Source organism: Eleutherodactylus coqui, chromosome 13 (genome assembly GCF_035609145.1).
Source record: "Eleutherodactylus coqui strain aEleCoq1 chromosome 13, aEleCoq1.hap1, whole genome shotgun sequence".
NCBI classification, from domain to species: Eukaryota; Metazoa; Chordata; class Amphibia; order Anura; family Eleutherodactylidae; genus Eleutherodactylus; species Eleutherodactylus coqui.
The window spans coordinates 84,820,603-84,834,609 of record NC_089849.1 but is presented as its reverse complement, the minus strand read 5'-3'; the positions used below and the strand labels follow the sequence as shown (position 1 = coordinate 84,834,609).

The 14,007-nt window shown below is 41.6% G+C and overlaps 1 protein-coding gene across 1 annotated transcript; it reads left to right on the top strand.

The window, feature by feature from the left end:
- The first annotated feature begins 3,497 nt into the window (after positions 1-3,497).
- On the top strand, positions 3,498-5,901 carry MYADML2 (myeloid associated differentiation marker like 2). The gene has a single exon (XM_066588192.1). It carries the CDS (start codon positions 3,609-3,611, stop codon positions 4,512-4,514), a length of 906 nt encoding a protein of 301 aa, XP_066444289.1. The 5' UTR covers positions 3,498-3,608; the 3' UTR covers positions 4,515-5,901.
- The last annotated feature ends 8,106 nt before the right edge of the window (positions 5,902-14,007 follow it).

The following is a 14,007-nucleotide window of genomic DNA, read 5'->3' as shown; positions in this document are numbered from 1 at the left end:
TCATCAGAACAATGCCCCTAAAAGCATAGGCCACTGGAGGTCTCAGATTGGTGAATACCAAGGTATGAGAATCACCAACCAGTGGCAACTTATGAGGAAAGAAAAAAAGACATATGATCTCTTGACAGTGTCTGAAACACACTGTATCCCTTTAGTTTCCTTGTCTGTCCCCTTTTTTCTGTTCTTTGCTTGTTTTTTTAGTGTCTGTCTAGTCCCCGGTGTGTGCTGAGTTATAAGTAGTGTCACACTTTATTTTAAATGAAAATTTGTAATAAAAGTTATATTTTAATAACACTATAAATAAATTCATCAATTTTTGGGTGCTTTTCAGTAAATTTTGATTTCAAGTCTAAAGGACCCCTCTGTCTCTGTGATTTTTTCAGACTTATGTCTGAGATTAGTGACATCTCAATTGAGTTATTGGATGTCACTAACAGGTTACGATCCGATGGCTCCATTTCCTCCAATCTATACCGTAGGCCCACAGCAACGGATAACCTATTACGTTGGGACAGTTCCCACCCGTACGCCCTTGAGAGGTATGCCAAAAGGACAATATTTGCGCCTAATGAGGAATTGCTCTGATCTCGCATCATTTGATGTGGAGAGTAGACAACTGAGGCATAGATTCCAACAAGGAAAATATCCGTTGAAAAATCTTGGATAATTCCTATGAATTTGTAAGACGACAAAATCGTGGGGGAACTATTAGTCCCTAAAAAACGTAACGAATCACCAACTATTAGAGTCATGGGTACCTACGATACTGGCCACAAAGTTAGAGATTCTGCAAAGATACTGGGACATCCTTTCTAATGATAAAAAACTGGGTAACTTACTTCCTGAAAAACCAAGCATTACATATAGGAGAGGGAGAAATATAAGGGATCACCCAGTCAAGAGCCACCTTGAGATCAAGGCACAACCTGAAAATTGGTTGAATATGACAAGGCCTAAAGGTACATCTCCATGCTCAAAATGCACAGCTTGCACATATATTCAAAAAGGGGACTTCTCCTCTTCAACCACCACAGGATAGACCTTCTCCACAAGAGATTTCATCAATTGTATCACAAAGAACGTGGTTTGTCTGATTACATGTTCATGCAATAAACAATATGTTGGCAAAACAGGCCAACAATTTAGAAGGAGAATTCTGGGACATATTGGAAATGTAAGGAGGTACTCCTTTATCTAATCACGTATGGGACGCACATCAGGGCGACGTGGATTGTTTAAAACTCCAAGGTGTGGAACTCGTGAAGAGAGATGTACGAGGTGGTGATATTGACCGGCTCCTACTACAAAAAGAAGCAGGGTGGATTTTTTGGCTGGATACTATCCAACCGAGAGGTCTAAATGCAAACTTGGTGTTTAACCGTTCCTTTGAGAAACCCCCTAGGTGTATTATTTCCATGATTTCCTAAATTATCCAATTAGTAATATTTGAGGTCTATTCGATACAACATCTAATTGGCACACAATGAGATGATCGCTATTCAGCCGAGACTGACCTCAAAAGATGGGTTATATTGATTTTAAACAGTTATACCAAAATAAATTTGACCTTGCAGTCCTAAATATCAAAATGTTAGAATATATCCTACAATACGCCTGTTAAATTATCAACAATGGGGTGCGATAAAAAGATGCTTCATAAATCACATCTGATCAGATGTATCATACTGATTATCATACTTATCAAAAAACAAAAACATCATTTACATATTGAATATTAATGTTTAATGTTAGATTCAATTGTGTTCGGATTATGTTTCGAGCTGCGTCACTCGTAATACTCGGAATGACTATCGTTTTAAGTGTAATGCATATTGGACCAGACTTGATTGATTACCATACTCACCAAATTATAAAATCACTATTCACAAATTGAACTTATATGTACAAATAATACTTTTTTTTTATTCTGGTGGGTTTTCAATTCCCCGTGTGTCATCTGGCAAGTTTGGTATTACTATCATCGTTATCATAATGAGCAGTCATCGACCAATGTATCCGTCCAGTTCAAATGTTGCCTCCAGTGAAAGTAGAATAATCCGAGGTATACCAGCATACTACACTTCCCAATATCCCAAGATGACGGATGCGCATTCTTTGCCCTTCCAATACAGCGAAACCGAAAGGCGAACGTCACAACATCATCACATTGCGGGACGTGCCACGTCACAAACGGCGTGTGATGCAAGCCTCATCTGATGATACGCCCAAAAAAAAGCCCACAAGACGTACTTGTAGCCTATGATTATCATGACTACAGGAACGCTGGAAACAATCATAGTGTGAGCACTGACGTTGTATATGGAGTAAAATCGCGATCAGACTGACCGTAAGTCTACACAAAGAACCTATGAATTAGTGCATCAGCCATGGATATGAATACTGAGTCTAGACGTAAGAGTACGTAGACAACAGCATGGTACAATTGTTGACATATAACCCCATTGGATAATTAAACTCAGGGACACTCCCCTGGGGGGAGCTAGCAGCCCATATAACCAGGGCATTAATGATGAGACATATAAGTCCTGACCTACCATCAAGACCAAAGGCTGTCTCTTTATCACCTGTTTTGTTACTCCACCAATCATCTAAGCAAATAATCCCATTAGTGATACCAGTGCTTCACCGGTGGCTAATGGCATAATCCGGCTGACATCGGTCACTATTATGTGTTACTGACAGCACCGCTAATAATAATGCTAACTGAAATAACATTTTGGCCAGCTCTCATACAGATATTAGGCCAACCGCAGTTGCCTGCTAGTCTACCAGACTTCTCTAATACTAGTACAGTCTGAAGCTGGAACCCACATTGGTGGCACTTTATCCCACCGATGTCCATAGGTACAATTCGGCGCTGCTGAAATCAGTCGCTACTATGCGTAACCAGCAGCACTGCTAATAGCAAGGTCAACTGAGATAATAGATTGGCCAGCCCCTATATAGACATCAGGCCAACCGCAGTTACCTGCTAACCTGCCGGATGTTCCTTATAACAAAACAGATCGATAAATTGTGCTTTATATACAGAGCCCTTTATTATTGGGCACACCATATTATATAGGAAAAGATTATTTGGGCATTGTTGTAATAATTTCAATTGCATTGCATTTTTTGAGTTTCATTTTCTAGGTGTGATGCTTTTTCTACAGTACTTAAAAAGAAACAAACATGTATGAATAAAAAAAAAAACACTCAGAAATCATGGCGTTTTCTAAAGCGAAAGAAAAGCACATCAAAACTATGTGTGAAGGAACCTAAAGACTAACTTTCTGTGTGGGTGGGATGTGTGCTACCAACAGTGTAGATCTCATTGCCCAGCTTTAGTATTAGTGAGCGGTGACAGGTGGACCTCTGGAATGTAAGCAAGACCGTCTCATCCCGTCAGAGCTGAACTTGGTCCAAAACTATAAATACTGCATCCTATTTATACTCAGGACAGCTTGTCACTGTGAGGGTCTCTGCAGTATCAGGCACTCATCGTGGAGACGGACAGAAGAGCCAGAGGACTACTGACTGCATGAGCAGAAACTCCGGCTGTGGATTCTCTAGTTGACTCTACGGTTGATCTCCCACTGCTTGTAGACATGGATAACTCTGGTGGGCCCTACCTAAACGTACAGGCTCTGTGGTCTAAAGTGGGGATTGTCCGCTTGTTGCAACTTCTCTTTGGATGTACCACCTTCAGCTTGGTTCTTCACAGAGCTGGATTCAGTGCCGCCTATGGAACCTTCTGTGTCTTCGTTTGGAGCTTCTGCTTTGCGGTCACCACACTTATTGTTGTTTGTGACCTGACCCGACTGCAGTCATGCCTGCACAACCTGTCTTGGGGTAACTTCACTGCGGCCTTTGCAATGCTGGCAGCCCTTATGACCCTCACCGCTGCTGTCATCTATCCCCTGTATTTCGTCAATTTGAACTGCTCACCTGACTGCATTACAAGGAACCACAAGTTGGCCGTCAGCGTCTGTGCGGGCCTTTTGTTCCTGTTCTATGCTGTGGAGGTGTTCCTGACACGTGCCAAGCCTGGGATGCCCTGTAGCTATATGGCAACAGCCTCCGGGCTGCTGAAAGTTGTCCAAGCCTTTGTTGCATGTATAATATTTGGAGCTCTGGCAACAGAAAGTCAGTATAAGAAATATGTGGCCACTCAGTGGTGCGTGGCTGTATACAGCTTCTGCTTTGTGGTGACCGTGGTGGTAATAGTGCTCAACATCACCGGAAGGGCGGTCACGTTACGTTGTCCCTTTGAACGCTTTGTGGTCATCTACACAGTGGTTGCAATACTGATGTATGTAAGTGCTTCTGTCATCTGGCCTGTATACTGTTTCGATACAAAATATGGATCGCCAACAAGACCATCACGCTGCTCTTGGGGACGATGCCCATGGGACAGTCAACTAGTCGTCACCATTTTTACTCATGTCAACCTACTGCTTTATATTGCAGACTTAGTCTACACTCAACGACTGCGATTTGTCACTCAGCATTAAGATGGACCACTATTTATGGGATGGACCTGGGGACCAGAGGGTTATTATATATACTGTGCGCAAAATACTATGGGACTTCGTAATATGATTTATCTTCTTATTGATTCACTAAATGTACGGGGGGTGCGAGCTATGCTGTCTATCTTATATACACAGTCTACTTTTTTTTTTAATGGTTTATTTTGTGACTCACTCCTAACGGTAACTGTAAATTATTGATTTATATATAGGATAGTGAATTTTGCGCCGCCAACGCTACAAATGTGGGAAATCACAAGGTTATCTATTTTTGTTAAAGGTCATTGAAATCTAGAGCGACAAAGGGTAGTTTCACATCTGCATTGCAACCTCTGGTTGGAGGTTCCATCATGGATGCGGCACAGATCCATGAGGCGCTTTTTCTTCCGGCAAAAAACTGAGTAGAAAGCGAACAAACCCATTTGGGTCAATGCGATTCATTCGATGCCGTTCGGTGCCATCAAAAAACGGAGCCGTTCGGTGCCATCAAAAAACGGAGCCGTTCGGTGCCATCAAAAAACGGAGCCGTTCGGCAGGGGATTCCCCTTTCCTGTTCCTCGAATGGAGTAGAAAACCAGAACTCTCAACGCAGATGTGCAACTACCCTTATAGGAGTGCTATCTAACATTCTATTAGTATATATTAATGGCACACAAGAAGCAGCTTGGGTTCTCTCCCTGGAGCCCCCGGCTTTTATGTGTGTGAGAGAATTTTACTTTTTCATTATTTGTCAGTTTAATAATAATCCATTAAAGGGATATTCCCAGATTTAACCTTTATCGCCCACAAGGTGATAAGCATCTGTCCCCCTCCCTTCCACACGCTTATACTCTTGCCTTGAATAGGTGATGTTAATTCTAGCAATACCCATTTAGATAGAAATATACTGTTAGTGCTTTTAAACTATAATTTGGGTTTCGAAATGAGTTGGTACGCAGAAAAAGTTGTTGTATACATCAACATATTTGAAAGAGTATATACATTCCCAGGTTATTATACATGACATACATGATAGCATCATTTTCCTGTTCTGTACAACATCTTTTTCAAGGAAATTTACATTGAAATCTAAATTTAATTACACGGAATATCTGCTGATAATTAGTAATATACAGTAACTGCTGTATTAATAGAGTCCATAAATAAGGAGCTCTCTAACAGACTCTGCAGGTAATGTATCCAGTCCACATAGTTCTATATTCATCAATAGATATGATAGAGTTGAGCTTGTCAATTAGCTTATTATGTAGTTTTTGACCAACGTGGTGAATCCAGGGCTGCAGGATATGCCTACTGTTTATTAAGAAAGGGTATATTTTTCAAACTTCCTTCAATGAAATCCTTTAATACACTAATTTTACATCTTTAATTTGTATATATTTCTTTCTGCTGGTATTACATAACAGCACACTGATCAGTAATTATTGAGGTGGGTCCAGTCTTGATGCTAAGTAATGCCATGTATCCCTGGAATGTGGCGTTCTCTCTTTAAAGTCACATCCCTTAGACTTGGAAGACATTGGCCAGAGAATACATGTGATGTCTGGTCCTCAGCTGACGCTGAAGGCCCTGAGGAATCCTTGGAATGGGCATCTGCCACATTAACCAATGTCATGTTTTTAAATGTTGGGATTTTTTTATAGATCTATAGCTCAGCTCTTTTTATAATCTACCACAACACTAAAATGATTAAATGAACTAGATTTCTGGTCATTGCAAAGAATGTACACACACGCTTATGTGAAGCCGGCTTAAGAATGCATTGCTAAAGGGATGTAGCTCACCGTATCTTCGCCCTCACAGTGAAGCTGGAGTTCTGGGATTGTATTCACCAATCACAATGAATAAACTCATTTACCCCATGCATACGGAAGAATAGAACACACTAGTATAAAAGGAGGTTCACAGGGCAGAATCCAGTATTTCTGCTGCGGATTGATGCAGCGTTTAGCCCTGTGAATTGGCAAAATTCTTCATGCAGAATTTACGACACAGATCCACATTCAGAAGCGACACAAAGTGACTCAACACGGATCCACATTAAAAATGGCACATGCGAATTGTGCCCATTCACAGGGCTAGGGCTAAATCCATGTATGAACTCGAGGCGAAATACAGGTCAGAAATTCGCGGCTTAGCCAAGCATTTCTGCTGTGGTTTTATAGCGCAATTGGAGCAGAAAAATCAGCGTTCCATTCCACCACATGAACGTACTCTTAAATACAAGATGTAAATGGTAAAATGAATATTTTTTTTTCTAAATAATATGTGATTATTACTAGTAAGCAAAGCTGCAATTCAATATGCCTCCAGGAATAACTCATCACGTCAGCAAATAATACACATGACTCAGGCAATGCAATGCTGAGCCTTATTCTGGGAAACAACTGTGATGGACAGATCGAAATAGCATATGATTGGTACAATCTACTATGTGACTGACAGATCTAAATAGCATATGATTGGTACAATCTACTATGTGACTGACAGATCGAAATAGCATATGATTGGTACAATCTACTATATGACGGACAGATCTAAATAGCATATGATTGGTACAATCTACTATGTGACTGACAGATCGAAATAGCATATGATTGGTACAATCTACTATGTGACTGACAGATCTAAATAGCATATGATTGGTACAATCTACTATGTGACTGACAGATCTAAATAGCATATGATTGGTACAATCTACTATGTGACGGACAGATCTAACTAGCATATGATTGGTACAATCTACTATGTGACGGACAGATCTAACTAGCATATGATTGGTACAATCTACTATGTGACTGACAGATCTAAATAGCATATGATTGGTACAATCTACTATGTAACGGACAGATCTAAATAGCATATGATTGGTACAATCTACTATGTGACTGACAGATCTAAATAACATATGATTGGTACAATCTACTATGTGACTGACAGATCTAAATAGCATATGATTGGTATAATCTATGTGACAGACAGATCGAAATAGCGTATGATTGGTACAATCTACTATGTGACTGACAGATCTAAATAGCATATGACTGGTACAATCTACTATATGACGGACAGATCTAAATAGCATATGATTGGTACAATCTACTATGTGACGGACAGATCTAAATAGCATATGATTGGTACAATCTACTATGTGACTGACAGATCTAAATAGCATATGATTGGTACAATCTACTATGTGACGGACAGATCTAACTAGCATATGATTGGTACAATCTACTATGTGACTGACAGATCTAAACAGCATATGATTGGTACAATCTACTATGTGACTGACAGATCTAAATAGCATATGACTGGTACAATCTACTATATGACGGACAGATCTAAATAGCATATGATTGGTACAATCTACTATGTGACGGACAGATCTAAATAGCATATGATTGGTACAATCTACTATGTGACTGACAGATCTAAATAGCATATGATTGGTACAATCTACTATGTGACGGACAGATCTGACTAGCATATGATTGGTACAATCTACTATGTGACTGACAGATCTAAATAGCATATGATTGGTACAATCTACTATGTGACTGACAGATCTAAATAGCATATGATTGGTACAATCTACTATGTGACTGACAGATCTAAATAGCATATGATTAGTACAATCTACTATGTGACTGACAGATCTAAATAGCATATGATTGGTACAATCTAATATGTGACTGACAGATCTAAATAGCATATGATTAGTACAATCTACTATGTGACTGACAGATCTAAATAGCATATGATTGGTACAATCTACTATGTGACTGACAGATCTAAATAGCATATGATTGGTACAATCTACTATGTGACTGACAGATCTAAATAGCATATGATTAGTACAATCTACTATGTGACTGACAGATCTAAATAGCATATGATTGGTACAATCTACTATGAGACTGACAGATCTAAATAGCATATGATTGGTACAATCTACTATGTGACTGACAGATCTAAATAGCATATGATTGGTACAATCTACTATGTAACGGACAGATCTAAATAGCATATGATTGGTACAATCTACTATGTGACTGACAGATCTAAACAGCATATGATTGGTACAATCTACTATGTGACTGACAGATCTAAATAGCATATGATTGGTACAATCTAATATGTGACTCACAGATCTAAATAGCATATGATTGGTACAATCTACTATGTGACGGACAGATCTAAATAGCATATGATTGGTGCAATCTACTATGTAATGGACAGATCTAAATAGCATACAATCTATTATGTGACTGGGTTTCACAAGAGCATAATATACACCAGCAGGGAGAGGGGCTGTCAGTCATCATGCTGCAGGTGGGCAGGCTCACGCAAGCGTAATTTGACAACGTATTATGCACACATAGTACATGGTGAATGAGGTCAATGACAGTACATGGATCTATTCACACTTGTGTATATATATTATGTTTGATACGTGCATAAAAAACCCCACAATGTTCTATTATACCGCGTATTACGATAAAACCCTATTATTCTCTATGGGTGCGTAATAAACGCTGTACATATGCAATTACATTATATGTGTGGCATTTATACACAATGACGATAAGCGAAAGAGCGGGAAATTAAAAATAAAACAAACAAGTCAAACAGCGTGAGATATGATGTCCTGCACAATGAAAAATCGATGTCATGCACAGCGATAACACATGAGCGTGTTATATACTCAGCGTTTCACAAAGCACTTGTGTGAACCTGGCCTTTGATTTGAAAGCTCTGTTCCCGAGTCAAACAGGCAAACTTCAAAGTATGTTTGTTCTAAAATGTTAGTGTTTCAGAATAACTTACATGGGGGCATAGTGCCTACCTGTCCTGGGTTTCCAAAGCTTTTGATACTGTGCCACATAAAAGGTTGGCATATAAACTGAATGCTTGGTGTCAGAGAAAACGGTGGGTAAGTAACTGGCTCAGTAATAGAAAGCAGAAGGTAGTTATTAGCGGTACGTGCTCTGATTGTGTAGCAGTTACTGGTAGGGTACCACAGTGAGCAGATTAGAGGGGTCCGTTTTACAAGTGGGGTACCATAGTGAGCAGATTAGAGGGGTCAGTTTTACAAGTGGGGTACCATAGTGAGCAGTATTGGGCCCTACTTTTAATATATTTAATAACGACCTTGTAGAAGGATTCGCTGTAAAATATCAATACTATTAACACAACAGAAGAAAGTATACAGTTGGATGGACTTAAATAAGATAGAGGCTTGGCCAGAAAAGTGGCAAATGAGGTTTAACACTGATAAATGTACGGTTCTGCACATGAGCAGGGAATACATGTCACCATTACACACTAAATGGGAAACCACTAAGTAAAACTGAAATAGAAAATGACTTGGAAATTTTAGTTAACTGTAAACTTAACTGGAGCAACCAGTGTCAGGCAGCTGCTGCCAAGGCAAATAGGATCATGGGGTGCATCAAAAGAGGAGCACATGACGAGAACATTGTTCTTCCTCTTTACAAGTCACTGGTCAGACCACACATGGAATGTTGTGGACAGTTTTGGGTAAAGGTATTCAAGAAGGATATATTAGAACTTAAAGGGGTTGTCCCGCGATAGCAAGTGGGGTTATACACTTCTATATGGCCATATTAATGCACTTTGTAATATACATCGTGCATTAATGAGCCATACAGAAGTTATTCACTTACCTGCTCCGTTGCTGGCTTCCCCGTCGCCATGGTGCCGTCTAATTTCAGCGTCTAATCGCCCGATTAGACGCGCTTGCGCAGAAGGGTCTTCTGCCATCGTCTCGGTCCGGCACGAGCGGCATTCTGGCTCCGCCCCGTCACGTGTGCCGATTCCAGCTAATCAGGAGGCACACATGACCGGGCGGAGCTACGCGATGATGCATAGAAGGGGCGGAGCCAGAATGCCGCTCGTGCCGGACCGAGCCGATGGCAGAAGACCCTTCTGCGCAAGCGCGTCTAATCGGGCGATTAGACGCTGAAATTAGACGGCACCATGGAGACGGGGACGCTAGCAACGGAGCAGGTAAGTGAATAACTTCTGTATGGCTCATATTTAATGCATGATGTACATTACAAAGTGCATTAATATGGCCATACAGAAGTGTATAGACCCACTTGCTATCGCGGGACAACCCCTTTAAGCAGGTACAAGGCTGGGCAACTAAAGTAATGGGTGGACTACAATACTCAAATTGCGGTTAGTTTAGAAAAAAGATGGCTGAGGGGCTACATTAATAACTATGTATAAATATATCAGGGGACAATACAGAGATCTCTCCCATCATCTGTTTATACCAGGACTGTGACTGTAACAAGTGGATATTCTCTACATCTTGAGGAGAGAAGGCCTGTACATCAACAAAGAAAGGAATTCTTTACTGTAAGAGCAGTGAAACTATGGAACTCTTTGCCTGAGGACGTGGTGATGGCAAACTTAGTAAAAGAGGGGCCTGGACACCTTTCTTGAATGCTACATTACACTTTATGGTGTTTACTTTACTTCAGAAGAGTTCTTTATCCAGGGAGTCACTCTGAAGTCTGGAAGGAGTTTTTTTTTCCCCTTAAATTGAAGAAACTGGCTTCTACCTTACAGGGTGTTTTGCCTTCCTCTGGATCAACATTGCAGGGTAATAGGCTGAACTGGATAGACATGTCTTTTGTCAGCCTTACATACTGTGTTAGGCCTCCTTCCCACGAGCGTGACGGGCTCCGCAGCGTAATATTCCGCTGTGAAGCCCGTCACGGCGCCCCCCAGAGCCCCTATACTTACCTGCGGGAGATAGCGTGAAATCGCTTCCCCGCCCACCGCCGCGCGTCACCGCCCGTCACCGCCCACCGCCCTCGCGTCACCAGCCGTGTCACGTGACGCGGCCGGACCGCGTCATTTGGCGTCATATGACGCTCGGCGGTGGGCGGGAAAGCGTTTTTTCACGCTATCTCCCGCTGGTTACAGCGGGAGATAGCGTGAATGGACGGCTTCCATTGACTGCAATGGAAGCCGTCAGTGCGTACAGCCCGTCCTCACCCGCAGAAAATAGAGCATGCTGCGGGTGAGGACGGGAGAAATCGCGGTGCGTAATTCCGCGGTGGAATTACGCATCGTGAGCATTGTGCTATTAGGTTCAATAGAACCTAATAGCTGCGGGCAACGCAGCGGATTTTCGCCGCGAATTACGCGGCGGAAATCCTTTCGTGGGAAGGAGGCCTTAGTCTGCAGCTTTTTTTCTAGGCTGCTTGGTCGTCCATTGACTATAATGGCCTATCCGTGCAATCTCCAAAAAGACCTATCCTAGGGATCTTCTGGGCTCAACAGAGTAATACTACTACTAGTTGCTCAATAATAACCTAGCAATTTGACATGTCTCTTTTGCAAAAAGTTATTTTAAATGTACATGCATGAATGTTTCCAGATAAAAGTTCTAAGTAAGAAATGCAAAGTAGATGCTTGTTGTGTTTTATTTTGTATAAACATATCACTCTGTAGTAAAGGACCACTTAGGCAAAAACAAATTGTTCTATCCCTGCACCCCTTACCTGATTGCCTGTCACACTCTGGAGGTCTCCTATGTATATTGCATCCTGTCTGATACTTACCAGACACCATTTTGATGCAAAGATATGTCCCTCCTTTCTATTGCATCAGCACATACAGTTAGTCTGTACCAGCTCTGCCTGCAGGGAGGACACTGCCATCTATATTCATCTAAATAAGCTACAGACTATGAATACATGACCAGGAGGCAGGATTATCATCTCCTTCATTATAACTGTGACAGTTGCTGTGTGACCATCATCAGTAACTGTGATAGGAGTGTCTGTGTATCCCTCTAAAGAGCTTGTGTGGTAGGGTTCATCACACAGAACCTATGCTGTCTGAAAAACCATAAATCCAAGAAAATAAGTACAAAATATGAGATTAGCGCTCCAATAGGGGGTGGAGAGAATGGCAATGTACTAAATAGGATGGAACTCCCCACGGATGTAACCAGACGCTGCAGAGGTGGTGACGGTTTGTCTGATGGTCCTAGGTGGCAGGTGGTGTCAAAAGCTGGTCCAATTACTGGTCAGGAGGACATCCCAGGAGGGGAGAGCATCACAGGGTGACTCCAAGCAAGAAATTACCAGAGGCGGCAGAAAGCAATGGAAAACAAACAAAACAACCCTGGTGCTCCAGTAAGTTGGTATGAAGAAACAGAAGAAGACTTACTTCCTAGGGGTGTCAGTGGAATTGACACCCCTAAGATCCTGGTAGACATGTAGAAATGATTTCGTATCCGTAAGGTTCCAAGGAAGCAATGTTTATTACAGAATATTCAACGCGTTTCGGCTATGCAATACAGGCCATTGTACTGCACCAGCATACAGTCTGACAATGGCTCTAAGCATTTCACCCTGGTATCTAATAGCAGTCAGGGTACCCCGTTGGTTATCACTTGGAGGTTTGTGCAACTCTCCAACAATATTCTGCCCCAGACCATCACTGACCCACCACAAAACCGGTAATACTGGGTGATGTTGCAGGCAGCTTAATGTTCAGCACGACGTCTCCACTGTAAGCCTATGAGGAAAGCAGGGTGCCAATAGCCTACTTGCCACTTATGGCACTCTCCAGTGGATGCCAATCAAACTGCACAGCACTAGGTTGTAAGTACAGGTCCCACTACAGGACTTCTGACCATCATGCCACCTTCATTGAGTCTGTTTCTGATAGTTTGGTCAGAAACATGCAGATCAGTAGCCTGCTGAAAGTCATTTTACAGGGCTCTGGCAGTTCTCCTGCTGCTCCTTTTCGCACAAAGGAGTAGATACCTGCCCTGATGCTGGGTTGAAGCCCAGCTTTCCTCATGTAATGGCCCATCCAGTCCAACCGGATTGAGCCGCAAGTACTCCCTTCATGCCACCAGGAGCAAAAAGGACACTAGCAAAATGCAAAACAAGAGACAAATCAGTTGAGAGTAACTGTGGCCACCAGCAAGAAAATTATTCCGTTTTTGAATTGTGTTGCCTCCCCAGTGCTCCTGTTGTCACCTCATTTGCCCCAAAACAGGTCAAATTGATTCACAATCCATTATGTTTCTTAACTGGACAGATTGATATCCCTGCAGTTTAAGTGACTTGGGGTTATACTGTGACTTATGGTTTTACAGTGATTGATCGCTGAGCTCAGTTATTGGCTGCATCAATCACCGTAAAAAATTTAACCTTTACTGATTATCTCGTTAAAACCAATATATTTTTTAGGCGGACATTGATTTAGCTAGATTAAAAGAATCTCCACTCCCTCATTGACTTACTCTGATACATAAATATGGCAGGATTGCCGTCAGGCTCCGGCTTGAAGCAAAATCTGTATTCTCAAACGAAGGATTACACACACATCCAACCGACTTCAATAAATGATGCTTTCAAACATTTGACCACCATCTATAAAGAGTTCATACGATCATGGTGGGAGGTACGGGGTT